Here is a 15,109-nt window from a genome sequence, read left to right as displayed (position 1 = left end):
TGGGTATTTGGGTGGTGTGGGTTGAGTGGGTTGTGGCTTGGGTATTTGGGTGGTGTGGGTTGAGTGTTTGGGTGGTGTGGGTTGGTTGGGTGGGTGAGTGGTTGGTTGGTTGGTTGTTCAGTCAATCAATCAGGCAGCTGGCTGGTCAGTTGGTCAGTGGAGCTTTGAGCACTCAATCCATTGGTCAGTTGGCCAACAGGGTGACCATTTGATCCATTTCTTGATGGGGTCACTGGCTTGGCAGGTCAGGTTGGTCTACTGCTTGGTCAGTGGTGGGCTGGGCTCTCAGCGAGCTAACTGGCTGGGTGGGCAGCTCAGGCAGCTGGCCCATGGCTTTTCTCTGAGTCTGGGGTCTCAAGCAGTGCTGGGGTGGCGGTGGTGGAGCAGGGCTGAGCCCCCTCCTCAGGGCTGGCTGGTGCCAGCAGTCTCCTCCCCCTCTGCTTGCCACTCAGAATGATTAACCTGATCTTCCGCAGCGGTCACGCACGGGACGGGGCTGGACCACGGAGCTGACCCAGCCCTTAGGTCTGGGTGCTCATCCTGCCCCTGCTCTTGGAGGGCACAGTGGGGCTGGGCCAGCTGGGTGCCTGCAGGGAATCCCTGGCTGTGCAGTTCTTCTTGGGCAGGGGTGGGCAGGGAAAGTAGAGGACCTGGGAGCTTCAGCTGGTGGAAGGAGATGGTGGAGCCACCACATCCTGTGCTCTCTCTGTGTGTGGGAACCAGGCTTTGTGAGCTGTGCCCACATCTGCTCACACACAGGTGCCAGCACATGGCACACACTTGTGTGTTGCATGCCCACGCAGCTCCCCACGCCTGTGTACCACCATGGCCACCCCCTCCCCACACTGGCCCACAGGTGGTCACATGCATGGAGCTGCACTTCCCCATGGTCTCCCACACGTGTGCCTGTGCCCAGGCATGCTCCCTGTCACTGGTAGGAGGTGCAGTGGCAGGACCTGACTGTGCCACCTCACAGCCATGGCCTCCAGCGTGGACAGCCTGGACAGCCTTGACCTGCTGGACCTCCTTTTTGACCGCCAAGATGGGATCCTTCGTGGCATGGAGCTGGGGACACCACCGAGCACCTGGCATGAGGACAGGGTGAGTGCCCTGTGTTTTGGGGGGACCCATTTCTGCCTCATCCCTGGGACTGGCAGGAGGGACCCATCCCAACACCTTGCCTGGCCAGCAGCTCAGTGATGGGCACCCCCATGCTCACAAGCATCCATGTGCCCACAGCTTGCCCAGGACAGTGATAACTTCATCAGGTCCATCCTGGGCCCCAGGGACTCGGCACTGGACTCTCCCAGCTGGTCCCCAGCCACCAGTGACAGTGGGGTCTCCGAGGACCCCCCCTCTGACCAGCTCGACAGCTCCCCCAGGAGCTGTGATGGGGGTCCCAGTGAGGTGCTGTACCCTTTTGCCAACCCCTGCCAAGCTCTGCCCCTCCCAGGGGCTGCTGGGGTCCAGCACTCCGAGGTCTCCATCGACCTGGGTGAGCCATGGGGGAGAGACTGGGCAAAGGACCGGGCTGGGGGCACTGGAGGGACTGGAGGTGTTGGGGAGCTGAGTGGCACAGAGGAGCTGGAGGTCTCTCTGGGATGGTGGAGAACAGGGGGGCTGGGGGACTGGAGGGAACTGGGCAGAGTGAGGAGAACTGGGAGGTCTGGAGGACCTGGAGGGAGTGGGGAGAACTTGGAATGGGGCTGAGCTGGGCAGGTGTGTGGTGGGGGAGACTGGATGAGGAGGGAGGTTTGGGGGTGCTGAGCTGGGCAGGTGTGTGGTGGGGGAGACTGGATGAGGAGGGAGGTTTGGGGGTGCTGAGCTGGGCAGGTGTGTGGTGGGGGAGACTGGACGAGGAGGGAGGTTTGGGGGTGCTGAGCTGGGCAGGTGTGTGGTGGGGGAGACTGGACAAGGAGGGAGGTTTGGGGGTGCTGAGCTGGGCAGGTGTGTGGTGGGGGAGACTGGATGAGGAGGGAGGTTTGGGGGTGCTGAGCTGGGCAGGTGTGTTGGTGGGGGAGACTGGATGAGGAGGGAGGTTTGGGGGTGCTGAGCTGGGCAGGTGTGTGGTGGGGGAGACTGGATGAGGAGGGAGGTTTGGGGGTGCTGAGCTGGGCAGGTGTGTGGGTGGGGGAGACTGGATGAGGAGGGAGGTTTGGGGGTGCTGAGCTGGGCAGGTGTGTGGTGGGGGAGACTGGACGAGGAGGGAGGTTTGGGGGTGCTGAGCTGGGCAGGTGTGTGGTGGGGGAGACTGGATGAGGAGGGAGGTTTGGGGGTGCTGAGCTGGGCAGGTGTGTTGGTGAGGGAGACTGGACAAGGAGGGAGGTTTGAGGGTGCTGAGCTGGGCAGGTGTGTGGTGGGGGAGACTGGATGAGGAGGGAGGTGTGGGGGTGCTGAGCTGGGCAGGTGTGTGGTGGGGGAGACTGGACAAGGAGGGAGGTGTGGGGGTGCTGAGCTGGGCAGGTGTGTGGTGGGGGAGACTGGACAAGGAGGGAGGTGTGGGGGTGCTGAGCTGGGCAGGTGTGTGGTGGGGGAGACTGGACAAGGAGGGAGGTGTGGGGGTGCTGAGCTGGGCAGGTGTGTGGTGGGGGAGACTGCATGAGGAGGGAGGTGTGGGGGTGCTGAGCTGGGCAGGTGTGTGGTGGGGGAGACTGGACGAGGAGGGAGGTTTGGGGGTGCTGAGCAGCACAGAGTGTTCCGGGAGGGACTGGGGCAGGACCCTCTGGGCAGGACAGTTTGGTGGGACACAGTCCAGGGCCACTGGGCTGGCGAGTGGCATCAGGTCACTCCTGGGAACCTCTGGGAACACGGCAGGGTGAGGGTTCTGCGCTGGGGAAACTGGGGACAGGGGGGCACAGGACTGCTGACAGCGATCCCCTCACCCAGATATGTGGCACCCTGGGTTCTTCCTGGAGGAGAGCCAGGACCTGTCCGTGGTCTCTCCACCCACGTCCTGCAGCCTCACCGTCAAGGACCTGCTGCTCTCTGGCAGCTCTGATGCTGTGAGTCTCTTCCCTGTGTCTCCATCCCTCTTTGTCCTCAGCCTTGTCCCTTCTTGGACCACGATCCCCTCCCCGTTCCACCTCCACACTTCTCACCCTTCCCCACACCGTGGCCTCATCCCTGTCCCTTCCCGGACCACGATCCCGTCCCTGCTCCGTGGTCCCCGGGGGCTGGCAGGGGATGCCTGCAGCCCCCAGAGCCATGCCCGCTCTGTGGCCCCGCAGCAGCCGCAGGTGCCCAGCTCCCTGCTGAGGCAGAGCCAGGGCCAGTTCCAGGAGCTGGTGCTGACGGAGGACGAGAAGAAGTTGCTGGCCAAGGAGGGGGTCTCCCTGCCCACGCAGCTGCCCCTCACCAAGGTGGGTCCCACCGTGCCTGGGAAGCACACGGAGCGTGGGGGTGTCGCGGCGCCAGGGAGGTGCCAGCCCTGACGCCCCCTCCCCGTGTGGCCCCAGTACGAGGAGCGAGTGCTGAAGAAGATCCGACGGAAGATCCGGAACAAGCAATCGGCTCAGGAGAGCCGCAAGAAGAAGAAGGAGTACATCGATGGGCTGGAGAGCAGGTAGAACCCCCTCCCAGCGCCGGGGATGACACCCTGGGGGCACCCAGATGGCTGGCGATGGGGACACTGCTCCTTGCCAGCCCTCTCCCCACCCCCGCCCCCAGACTCCATTCTCCTCTCCCCCAGGATGTCAGCCTGCACGGCGCAGAACCAGGAGCTGCAGAGGAAAGTCCTGCACCTGGAGAAGCAGAACTCGTAGGTGTTCCTGGGGCTGGGGGAGGACAAAAGGGGGTGGGGATAGTGCCGGGGCTGTCCCCACCGCCTCCCAGACAGACCTGCTGGGGAACAGGAGGGTCCTGGAGGTGCTAATGAGCTCTTGCTGTCCCCAGGTCCCTCCTGGAGCAGCTGAAGAAGCTCCAGGCTCTGGTGGTGCAGTCAAGCAACAAAGCAGCACAGACAGGAACTTGCATCGCGGTGTGTGGAGCCCCTAAAGACCCCCACAGCCCCCCCTCAGCCTCCTGGTGTCGGGGGAGGGATGGAAGGGTGGAGGAAGGAAGGGAGGGAGGAAGGGAGGGACAAACAGACAGACAAAGGGAGGGATGGGTGGGTGGGTGGCTGGATGGGTGGCTGGATAAGTGGCTGGGTGGCTGGATGGGTGGGTGGATGGATGGGTGAGTGGGTGGATGGATGGGTGGCTAGCTGGCTGACTGGGTGGGTGGGTGGATGGATGGATGGATGGATGGATGGATGGATGGATGGGTGGATGGATGGATGGATGGATGGATGGATGGATGGATGGATGGATGGATGGGTGGCTGGCTGAGTGGATGGAGGGGTGGCTAGCTGGCTGACTGGGTGGGTGGTTGGATGGATGGATGGATGGATGGATGGATGGATGGATGGATGGATGGATGGGTGGGTGGCTGGCTGGCTGAGTGGATGGATGGGTGGCTAGCTGGCTGACTGGGTGGGTGGATGGATGGCTGGGTGGGTGGATGGCTGACTGGGTGGGTGGATGGAGGGGTGGCTAGCTGGCTGACTGGGTGGGTGGATGGCTGACTGGGTGGGTGGATGGATGGGTAGATGGCTGGCTGAGTGGATGGATGGGTGGATGGATGGCTGACTGGGTGGGTGGATGGATGGGTGGCTAGCTGGCTGACTGGGTGGGTGGATGCTGGCAGGGACACACACCAGTATGAATGCAGCGTCGCAGGTCGCAGTCCTGCTTCTGCCACCAAGCCCCTCCCTAGTGCTGTGTCCCGGGCTCTGGCTCCCCTCCATCACTGCACCCAGTGACATCCCTCCCTCTGCCCCCAGGTCCTGCTGCTTTCCTTTGCCCTCATCCTCTTCCCCTCCACCAGCCCCTTTGCCGCCAGCAAGGCCGAGGCAGACGGCGACTTCAGACCCGTGCGAGGTGAGGGCAGGGCCGGGCGGGGCCGGGCCGGGGGCCGGGGCCGCTGGGGCTGCCCTGACCCTGCCCTGGCTCTCAGTGTTCTCCAGGTCCCTGCACAACGCTGCCGCCTCCCGCGTGGTCCACACACACCCCCAGGCCAGGGACGAGAAGCCCTCGGAGCCGCTGTGGCCGGAGCGCCTGGGCAAAGCTCCTGAGACCCTGCACGAAACCTTCGGGGGCCACACTTTGGCCCCGCACCTGGACAAAGCCTCCCCCCGCAACGCCTCGCAGCCGCTCGCCTCGGAGGGGCTGAGCCACGGGGACGCGGACCCGGCTGAGGCCGCATCGGAGGATGGCACCGCCCCGCACCGCGGCCTGGCATCGCTGGCATGGACCAAGGCTGGCCACAGCAGCGCAGCAGGGCTGGAGCCGGCCGAGGAGCTCTGAGCAGCCCCCCAGAGACCGCGATGGGGTGGCTCAGCACCTCATCTTCTGTGGCACAAGCCCTTGGGCTCAGCCCTCTAGGATCTGCCTCCAGGCACAGGATGATGCTAGACCCGCCCCACCTTGGCTTTGCTTCTGTCTGGGAACGGGGAAGATGAGAGCGGTTCCAGTTGGCATTACTGGGAGGGAAGGGACTGCTCCTGCCTGCTGGGCACAGCAGGAGCTGCAGAAGGGACGTGGGGGCGCTCAGGGGGAGGGAAGGAGGGGGCTGGAGGAGCCCTGGGGCTGGTTGGGTGTTGATCTCTTGCTGCTGTAAGGGGTTGGTTTTTGTTCCTTTGTTCAGGTTTGGGTTTTTTAAGCTTTATTTTGATCTGGAAATACAACTGTGTTTTGGAGAAAAGCACCTGCTGTGCTCTAGCCCAGGCTGAGCCACAAGGGCTCAAGGACCCCCGGGCCAGGAGCACCTCAAACCCAGCTGCCACGAGGAAACAGAGTCCAATTGGAGCTGGGATACACGGCCAGAGCCAGCCTGAGCCTGCTCCAGAGCAGTGGGCACAGGAGGAGGAGGCAAAGGGAGCAGCAGTGGGTCTAGGGCATCATCTCACAGCTCCCAGGCAGGAGTCAGCCAGCACCAGCCTCCGTCCTCCCCAGCAACATCCTCCATGCCACCAGACCACGGCCAGGATGGGCTCTGCAGGCAGCTCCTTGCCAGATCACATCAGCTCATCCAAACCACCACCCAGCCCCAGCTGCTCTGAGGTGGCATCAGCTGCTCTGAGATGGCATCAGCTGCCCCAGTGACCCCTACGTGCCACTGCCCCAGCACCAAGCTCTCTTGTCCCTCTGAGGTCTGCCAGGCTCCACAGCCAGCTCTTGTGGGGGGGAACCTCCATCCCTCTGCAGCCATGCCCTAGAAGGCTCCTGCCAGGCCGTTGGGCACAACCAGCCCCAGGCAGACAGCTCAGGTGTGTCTGATACTTACATTAAAAAACAGGGACAATGATTGAGGACATAAAAAACAGTTGGTAGGAAAAGTGGCACAGACAAGTGTCTAGACAGAGAGGGAACAGTCTGGGTCAGGTGAGGAGAGGCTCCACCTTCATCTTCTTCACCACTGTTGGCCCCGTGTCGGGGCTGGGACGTTCCTGCTTCAGGCTGTCACTGTGCTCCACCAGCGTGGTCCCAAGGCCGTTGTGCTGGGAGGGGAGGGGCTCCTCTTTCAGCAGCCCCCGAGCCCCGGGGTCCCACCTGAAGAGCTGCTCAGGTTTGATGAGCTCTGCATGTTCCACCACCACCGGCCCCGACCACTCGGGCACCTCCAGCCCCAAGTGCTTCATCAGCTTCGTCATGACCTCATCGACGTAGGCGTGGATGCGCAGGTCTGCCTGCCTGTCCTGGGGCAAGAGAGGGCCAGCACTGTGTCAGGGGACAGTCACTGCCTGTGGGCACAGCTGTCCCTTCCCAGGGCCCCGGGTGGCAGCAGCAAGGACGCCCCCAACTCACGTGTTTGGTTGCCTGCAGGTTGACTATCACCAGCTTCCCTCCTCTCTTCTTGGTGATCAGCGGCAGGTTGCCGCTGGGTTTGATCTGCAGGGAGGTGCCCAGGGTGACAGAGAGGTCAGCTTTCCTGCAGGGGGGGAGACACAACACCCAGGGCAGAGAGGAAGCTGCGGCTGTTGGCAGCTGCCAGCAGCCTCCGCGGTGTGAAAAGGCCAAGGACGGTACCTGCAGGCTTCGTCTGCCAGCGTGAGGTCACGGTCGGGCAGGGAATCTTCCCAGTCCAGGATGGTGTCTCTTAGCTTCCCTCTACAAACACACACACAGCACCATGGTTTCCCCCCTGCCAGGCAGCACAGCTGCCCTGGGTGAAGGGATGGGGGACCCAGATCCTGTCCCACCTCCCCTAACCCAGCAAAGGCACAGAGAGAGCCCCCCCCCAGGAGGTGAGACAAGGCACAGAATTCACCTGCAGGAGGGATTTTGTGGCTGGTGCTGCAGTGCCACCCAAGCCTCAGCTGCTTTTTGCTGTCCCAGTTCCAAGTGGGGATGTGCTTTTCCCTCCCCAGCATCAGAGCTGGGTCAGCAGAGCTCAGCCCCACAGCCTGGAGCCTCCCAGCTCTGCAGCCAGCCTGGATGGGAGCAGCAGCTGGGCCAAGCCTGGTGAGGAAGCAGGAAGGGCATGTGTAGGGTATCTGGGGGCCAGAGCACCTCAGGGTACCTCCAGCTGCAGAGCTGGGAACTGTCTAAGCTTTCCTGCCAGATTCCTTGCCAAAGGCTAGCAGCAGCAGCAAGGCATCAGTGGCCACATCCTGCTGCAGTAGGACTCTAGAGCCAGCATCCCACAGCAGGACATTCCCCAGCACTGGAACAGGCTCAGGTGACTGGCATGGGGAGACACCCCCAGGGGACTGAGACTCCTTGGAATCCTAGAATCAGTCAGGGTTGGAAGGGACCACAAGGAGCAGGCAGTGCCAACCCCCCTGCCATGCCCAGGGACACCTCACACCAGAGCAGGCTGCCCACAGCCTCAGCCAGCCTGGCCTCAAACACCTCCAGGGATGAGGCTTCCACCACCTCCCTGGGCAACCTCTGCCAGGCTCTCACCACTCTCATGCTGAACAACTTCTTCCTACCATCCAGGCTGACTCTGCCCATTTCCAGCTTTGCTACTTTCCCCCGAGTCCTACCACCCCCTGCCAGCCTCCAAAGTCCCTCCCCAGCTTTCTTGTAGCGCCTGGAGATCTTCCAAACTGGATACTTTGGAGGTCCCCCAAGACATCCTCTGCTTCTTTGCCCAAGCTGGAAGCACCACCAGCCCAGGCTGCACAGCAGAGCCACTTGCTCAGGTGAACAGGTCCCTGCCATCCCATGGCAACCCTTGGGAGCCACCAGCCAGCACCCCCAGCAGCCCTCAGTACCTGCAGGCTCGCAGCCCTCGGGCCTTGGTGACGCTGCACAGCCTGCCCGTGGGCTTCAGCCCCATGCTGCCCACCACAGCGTCCCGCACGTACTGCCTGCAAGAGAGGGTGGCACTAGGACAGGCAAATGTCACTCCAAGTCACACTGAGGGACTGGAGTGGGTCCAGAGAAGGGCAACGAAAGGGATTGGAGAACAGGGATGAGGAGGAGGAGCTGAGGGTGTGCAGTCTGGAGAAGAGGAGCCTGAGGGCAGAGCTCATTGCTGCCTGCAGCTCCCCGAGAGGAGGCTGGAGTCAGGTGGGGGTTGGGCTCTTCTTCCAAGGAACAACAGATAAGAGGAGAAGAAATGGGCTCAAGTTGCCCCAGGGGAGGTTTAGGTTGGACAAGAGGAACAATTTCTTCTCCAAAGAGGTTGTCGAGGCCCAGCCCAGAGGCAGTCCTCATCCCGTCGAGGTTTCAAAGCCCAGGGGATGGGCCAGAGCCAGCTATGAAGCCCCCACCCCACTGACGCCCCCCCAGGCCCTCACGTACTTGCCACACTTCACACACTCCTCCACAAACATGTTCCCGTGGAGCTCGGCCAACTTGTCCCTGTGGGAGACAGCAGAGGTGAGCTGGAGGATGAGAGCGAACCCTGGGGCAAGGGGGGGCAGCTGCCCCAAACCCCCTCCTCACTCCACAACTTGAGGGCTTCCCCACTTCCCAGCTCTGCTGCATCAGACCTGCCAGGTGATGCAGGGTGGCAGAGACCCTCTGCTGTGGCCTGGGTGGTCCCAGCACAGGGTCAGCACCCAGAGGAATGATGTTCTAGACAAGCATGGCTGTGCCAGAGCAAGGCTCTGGAGACAGGGAGGCTCTGGGTGCCACGAGTGACCTGGCATCACTGCAGGCAGGCAGCTGCTCTGCTGCAGAGGCCTGTGGGCAATGGTTTGAAACTGGAGCAGGGTGGAATAAGGAGGAAGTTCTTGTTCCTGGTGGTGCTGAGGGCCATGGTTTAGTGAGTGGTGACCTGGCAGAGCTGGGCTAAAAGCTTGGCACTGGATGGCCTTAAAGGCCTCTTCCAACCATAACAGATCTGTGATTCTATGGGCTCTGTACCCATCCCAAACCAGCACATCCCAGCTTCCACTCCTCTATCACTGGGTCTCTGTGCCCATTCCCAAACCAGCACATCCCAGCTTCCACTCCTCTATCACTGGGTCTCTGTGCCCATTCCCAAACCAGCGCATCCCAGCTTCCACTCCTCTATCACTGGGTCTCTGGACCCATTCTATGGGCTCTGTACCCATTCCCAAAACAGCACACCCCAAGTTTCCACTCCCTCTATCAGTGGATCTCTGTACCCATTCCCAAAACAGCACACCTCAAGTTTCCACTCCCTCTATCAGTGGATCTCTGTACCCATTCCCAAACCAGCACATCCCAAGTTTCCACTCCCTCCACCAGTGGGCAGACAGATTCCAAGCCATGCTGAGCAGAGCAGCCCTGTGCAGAGGCTGGGCAGGGCTGGAGGGGTGGGAGAGGAGTACCATGGAAATCTAAGGTCTATGTACTCATTCCAAACCAGCACACCTCAGTTTCCACTCCCTCTATCAGTGGATCTCTGTACCCATTCCCAAACCAGCACATCCCAAGTTTCCACTCTCTCTATCAGTGGATCTCTGTACCCATTCCCAAACCAGCACATCCCAAGTTTCCACTCCCTCTACCAGTGGATCTCTGTACCCATTCCATGGTCTCTGTACCCATCCCAACCCAGCACACCCCAGTTTCCACTTCCTCTATCACTGTGTCTCTGCACCCATTCCCAAACCAGCACAGCCAAAGTTTCCACTCCCTCTATCAGTGGACCTCTGTACCCATTCTATGATCTCTGTACCCATTCCCAAACCAGCACACCCCAAGTTTCCACTCCCTCTATCACTGGATCTCTGTACCCATTCTCAACCCAGCACATTCCAAGTTTCCACTCCCTCCACCAGTGTGCAGACAGATTCCAGGCTGTGCTGAGCAGAGCAGCCCTGTGCAGAGGCTGGGCAGGGCTGGAGGGATGGGAGAGGAGTACCATGGAAATCTAAGGTCTATGTACTCATTCCAAACCAGCACACCTCAGTTTCCACTCCCTCTATCAGTGGATCTCTGTACCCATTCCCAAACCAGCACATCCCAAGTTTCCACTCCCTCTATCACTGGGTCTCTGTGCCCATTCCCAAACCAGCACATCCCAAGTTTCCACTCCCTCCACCAGTGTGCAGACAGATTCCAGGCTGTGCTGAGCAGAGCAGCCCTGTGCAGAGGCTGGGCAGGGCTGGAGGGATGGGAGAGGAGTACCATGGAAATCTATGGTCTCTGCACCCACTCCCAAACCAGCACACCCCAGTTTCCACTCCCTCTACCAGTGGATCTCTGTACCCATTCGATGGTCTCTGTACCCATTCCCAAAACAGCACATCCTAGTTTCCACTCCCTCCACCAGTGGGCAGACAGATTCCAAGCCATGCTAGGCAGAGCAGCCCTGTGCAGAGGCTGGGCAGGGCTGGAGGGGTGGGAGAGGTGGTACCATGGGAATCTAAGGTCTATGTACTCATTCCAAACCAGCACACCTCAGTTTCCACTCCTCTATCACTGGGTCTCTGTGCCCATTCCCAACCCAGCACATCCCAAGTTTCCACTCTCTCTATCAGTGGATCTCTGTACCCACTCCCAACCCAGCACATCCCAAGTTTCCACTCCCTCTATCAGTGGATCTCTGTACCCATTCTATGGTCTCTGTACCCATTCCCAAACCAGCACATCCCAAGTTTCCACTCTCTCTATCAGTGGATCTCTGGATCCATTCCCAAACCAGCACACCCCAGTTTCCACTCCCTCTACCAGTGGATCTCTGTACTCATTCTATGATCTCTGTACCCATTCCCAACCCAGCACATTCCAAGTTTCCACTCCCTCCACCAGTGTGCAGACAGATTCCAGGCTGTGCTGAGCAGAGCAGCCCTGTGCAGAGGCTGGGCAGGGCTGGAGGGATGGGAGAGGAGTACCATGGAAATCTATGGTCTCTGCACCCACTCCCAAACCAGCACACCCCAGTTTCCACTCCCTCTACCAGTGGATCTCTGTACTCATTCTATGGTCTCTGCACCCATTCCCAATCCAGCACACCCCAAGTTTCCACTCCCTCTATCAGTGGATCTCTGTACCCATTCCCAACCCAGCACATCCCAAGTTTCCACTCCCTCTACTAGTGGATCTCTGTACCCATTCTATGGTCTCTGTACCCATTCCCAACCCAGCACATCCCAAGTTTCCACTCTCTCTATCAGTGGATCTCTGTACCCATTCCCAACCCAGCACACCCCAAGTTTCCACTCCCTCCACCAGTGTGCAGACAGATTCCAGGCTGTGCTGAGCAGAGCAGCCCTGTGCAGAGGCTGGGCAGGGCAGGGGGAGGCAGTACCGTGGGAATCCAGAGCGCACGTGAAGCCCATCCACGTTCTGGCTGACCAGGAATTTCAGGATGCCAGCTCTCTGCAGCCCCAGCAGTGCCATGTGAGTCTTGGAGGGCCTGGCATTCTCAAAGGTGGTGTCAAATTTTGGGGACAGTCCCTTTTCTTCCATAGTCCAGACACCATTGGGCCCCCTGCAGCAGTGGGGATAGAAGAGAGTGAGACTTGGGAGCTTGGGCTCCGAGGAGACAATGGAAAAGCACCACAGGTCCTGTGGGTGGGATGAGCAAAGCACTGCTAAAAGAAGGTCAGCAGTGGATGGAAGCTTCCGTGGGGCACAACCTGACCTCAGATGAGTGGGAAAAGGGAGAGGGATTTTCAACTGCATCCGGGAGGGATGGAGCAGGTCTGGCTGGATTAGTGGGAGGCACAGCTCAGAGCTTCTCAAACAGGCCTGGGAGGAGCTGCCATCACTCCAACCCCTGCCCACCACCCTTACCTGAAGTCAGGAATGCCTGAGGCAGTGCTGATGCCAGCCCCCGTGTGGAACACGACGTTGGAGGAACTCCTGATCAGGTCTGCCAGCTCCTGCACCTTCCGCTCCAGCTCCTCCGGGGGGTCAAAAATCTGAGCAGCAGAGATGCGAGGAGAGAGCAGAGAATGGCAGAGGCTGGAGAAGCCCTCTGAGACCATCCAGCCCAACCAGCAACCCAACACCACCCTGGCCACCAACCCCCCCAGGTGCCACGGCCACGCAGCTCTGGAAGCCCTCCAGGGATGGGGACTTCACCACCGCCCTGGGCAGCCTGTGCCAACCCCTGACCACTCCTGCGGCAATGAAGGAGCTATGGAGTAGGCCTGGGGGCCACAGGGAGGGAGCCACGGGGCTGGTGCGGGGCTTGGGGGTGGCATGGAGGGAGCCCATGGGGCTGCGGGGCCGTGGGGATGGAGTGGACACGCGAGGAGCCGCAGGGTGGGCCTGGGGGGGCCATGGAGAGAGGCCATGGGGCTGGGGGGGGTAGGGAAGGAGGTGCTCGGCTGGGGGTGACATGGAGGGAGCCGCGGGGTGGGCCTGGGGGGCTATGGAGAGAGCCCACGGGGCTGGGGGGGTAGGGAAGGAGGCGCTCGGCTGGGGGTGACACGGAGGGAGCCGCAGGGTGGGCCTGGGGGGCTATGGAGAGAGCCCATGGGGCTGGGGGTGACACGGAGGGAGCCGCGGGGTGGGCCTGGGGGGCTATGGAGAGAGCCCACGGGGCTGGGGGTGACACGGAGGGAGCCGCAGGGTGGGCCTGGGGGGCTATGGAGAGAGCCCATGGGGCTGGGGGTGACATGGAGGGAGCCGCAGGGTGGGCCTGGGGGAGCCATGGAGAGAGGCCATGGGGCTGGGGGGGGTAGGGAAGGAGGCGCTCGGCTGGGGGTGACACGGAGGGAGCCGCGGGGTGGGCCTGGGGGGACATGCAAGCGACCCACAGGGCCGGAGGCCCACGGAAGGAGCCAGGGGCTGCAGCCGGGGCCACACAAAGGGCTCCCTGGCGCCGGGCTCCTCGCAGCAGCTTCCCCTCCCGCTCCGCCCGGGGCCGAGGGCTCGGTTGCCGCTGGCCCCCGCCGGGCCCTGCGCCGCGCTCACCTCGGGGAGGCCGCACTTGCCCTTGTCTGAGTAGGGCGAGAGCCCGGCCGCGTAATTCACCGCCATGGCCGGTCCCGGCCGCCGGCCCGCGCATTGTTACCGGCCTCCGGCCGACGGAAGCCCAGGGGAGGCCGCGGCGGGGCGGGGCGGTGGCGGCCGGGGCGGGACGCCGGAGCCGCCATCTTTGTGCCGGGCGAGGAAGGGCGGGGCGGGAGCGAGGCGGCTGGCAGGGGGCGGGGCCGGCTGGCAGGGGGGCGGGGCCATAAGACAGGGGCGGGTCCGGCTGGCAGGGGGCGGGTCCGGCTGGCAGGGGGCGGGGCCAGCTGGCGCGGGAGGGGTGTGGCTGCAGTACCCCGGGGGTGGGATGGGGCGGAGGGGGACAGGCAAGGGCAAGGGGGTGCCAGGCAAGGGCAAGGAGGTGCCAGCAAGGGCAGGGGGCGCAGACAAAGGCGGGGGGCGCCGGGGAAGATCAGTGGGTGCTGCAAAGGGCAGCTGGTGTTCGAAAGGGCAGTCGGTGCTGGTAAGGGCATAGGGTGCCAGGGAAGGGCTGTGGGTGCCAGGGAAAGGCAGAGGGCGCCAGGGGAGGGCAAGGGGCGCAGATAAAAGCAGGGATGTGAGCCAAAGGCACGAGGTGGAAAGGAAGGGCTGTGGGTGCCAGGGAAGGGCAAGCAATGGCAAGGGGTGTAGGTAAAGTTAGGATGTGCTAGGAAAGGGCAAGGGGGTGCCAGTAAGGGCAGGAGGTGCCAGACAACGTCTGTGGATACCAGGTGGTCAGGACCCAGCCATGCCCCACACCACCTGCAGCCCCCTCAGACTCCAGAGAGGGAACTGCATCTGACCCCCCCTCAGCTCTCTCTCCAGGTGGTGCCCTGTCATGCCCCCTCACCCACCTGTCCCCGGGCATTGCAGGGGTGCAAGCTGCCTCCCTCCCCAAACAGAGCTTATCCCCTCGGACCCCCCCCGCCGCGGCTGCCCAGCGCTGCCAGCTGTAACCGCAGCCGAGCTGTAACCCAACTCCCTCGCCTCGGGTGCCCCTCTCTGCGGGTGCCAGGGCTGTGGGGACACGGCAGGCGAGGACGGGGCTCTGGGAGCAGCAGGGCCGGGGCTGGCAGAGCCAATACTGGTGGCAGAGAGACCCTCGAGCGTGGCTGTCCCCAGTCCAGGTGCCACGGGGCTGCGGCTGGAGCCACCATGAAGAGCCTGAAGGCCAGGTTCAAGAAGGCAGACGTGAGTGCCAGCCCCGGGGACATGGGGACGTGGGGACTTGTCCCAGGATGTCCGTGGGGACACGCTCCAGGATGTCTGTGGGGACATGGGGCTCTGGCCTGGGGTGAGCCAAGTCTCAGAGGGACACAGAGACCTGCCCTGGCATGACCCAAGTCCCACAGCGACGTGGGAACTTGCCCCGGGTTGACCCAAGTTCCAGAGGAACTTGAGGACATGGAAATCTGCCACGGGATGTCCCCAGTGTCACAGGGACGTGGCAATGTGCCCTGGGACATGGGGTGGCTGCTCACCATGGGACCAGCAGCCCCATGGAGGTTCTCAGTGCCCACCCTGGCTGGTGAGATTGAGCTCCGAGTGTACCCAAAGGTGGTCCCAGGGGCGTCCTTGGGAGTGGGGCAGAGCAAAGCCAGCAGCGGCAGCAGCAGGGAGAGGGAAGCAGACCCCAGGTCCCCTCCTTGTCCCCTCCCTGGGCATGGCTGCCAGCTTTCCAGCTGCCACAGCCAGTGGAACCAGCATGGGGATGCTCCTCAATAATTCAGCACCAGCCTGGCACG

General features: G+C 62.3%; 2 protein-coding genes across 2 annotated transcripts; one reads left to right on the top strand and one right to left on the bottom strand.

Annotated features, from left to right (window-relative positions):
* The first annotated feature begins 886 nt into the window (after positions 1–886).
* CREB3L3 (cAMP responsive element binding protein 3 like 3) lies at positions 887–5,690 on the top strand. Its single transcript, XM_064175173.1, has 10 exons — positions 887–902; positions 977–1,101; positions 1,240–1,495; positions 2,887–3,002; positions 3,228–3,359; positions 3,456–3,562; positions 3,689–3,757; positions 3,892–3,976; positions 4,820–4,916; positions 4,993–5,690. The coding sequence occupies exons 1-10, from the start codon at positions 887–889 to the stop codon at positions 5,340–5,342; spliced, it is 1,353 nt and encodes a 450-aa protein (XP_064031243.1). The 3' UTR covers positions 5,343–5,690.
* Positions 5,684–13,505, bottom strand: SIRT6 (sirtuin 6). The gene is made up of 8 exons (XM_064175223.1): positions 13,329–13,505; positions 12,201–12,328; positions 11,713–11,895; positions 8,790–8,849; positions 8,258–8,353; positions 7,065–7,145; positions 6,843–6,966; positions 5,684–6,733 (listed from the first exon to the last, which is right to left on the bottom strand). Exons 1-8 carry the CDS (start codon positions 13,392–13,394, stop codon positions 6,416–6,418), a joined length of 1,056 nt encoding a protein of 351 aa, XP_064031293.1. The 5' UTR covers positions 13,395–13,505; the 3' UTR covers positions 5,684–6,415.
* Positions 13,506–15,109: the final 1,604 nt, after the last annotated feature.

This window comes from Pogoniulus pusillus, chromosome 41 (genome assembly GCF_015220805.1).
Source record: "Pogoniulus pusillus isolate bPogPus1 chromosome 41, bPogPus1.pri, whole genome shotgun sequence".
Classification (NCBI taxonomy): domain Eukaryota; kingdom Metazoa; phylum Chordata; class Aves; order Piciformes; family Lybiidae; genus Pogoniulus; species Pogoniulus pusillus.
This window is presented reverse-complemented; position numbering and strand designations above follow the sequence as displayed.

Coding starts and splice junctions, on each gene's coding strand:
- CREB3L3 (XM_064175173.1), top strand. Junction 3,360..3,455: donor CGCAGCTGCCCCTCACCAAG/GTGGGTCCCACC, acceptor GTGTGGCCCCAG/TACGAGGAGCGAGTGCTGAA. Junction 3,563..3,688: donor ATCGATGGGCTGGAGAGCAG/GTAGAACCCCCT, acceptor CCTCTCCCCCAG/GATGTCAGCCTGCACGGCGC.
- SIRT6 (XM_064175223.1), bottom strand. CDS start 13,394: ATGGCGGTGAATTACGCGGCCGGGCTCTCGCCCTACTCAGACAAGGGC. Junction 11,896..12,200: donor TCAGGCATTCCTGACTTCAG/GTAAGGGTGGTG, acceptor CCACTGCTGCAG/GGGGCCCAATGGTGTCTGGA. Junction 7,146..8,257: donor CGAGGGCTGCGAGCCTGCAG/GTACTGAGGGCT, acceptor GTGTGTTTGTAG/AGGGAAGCTAAGAGACACCA.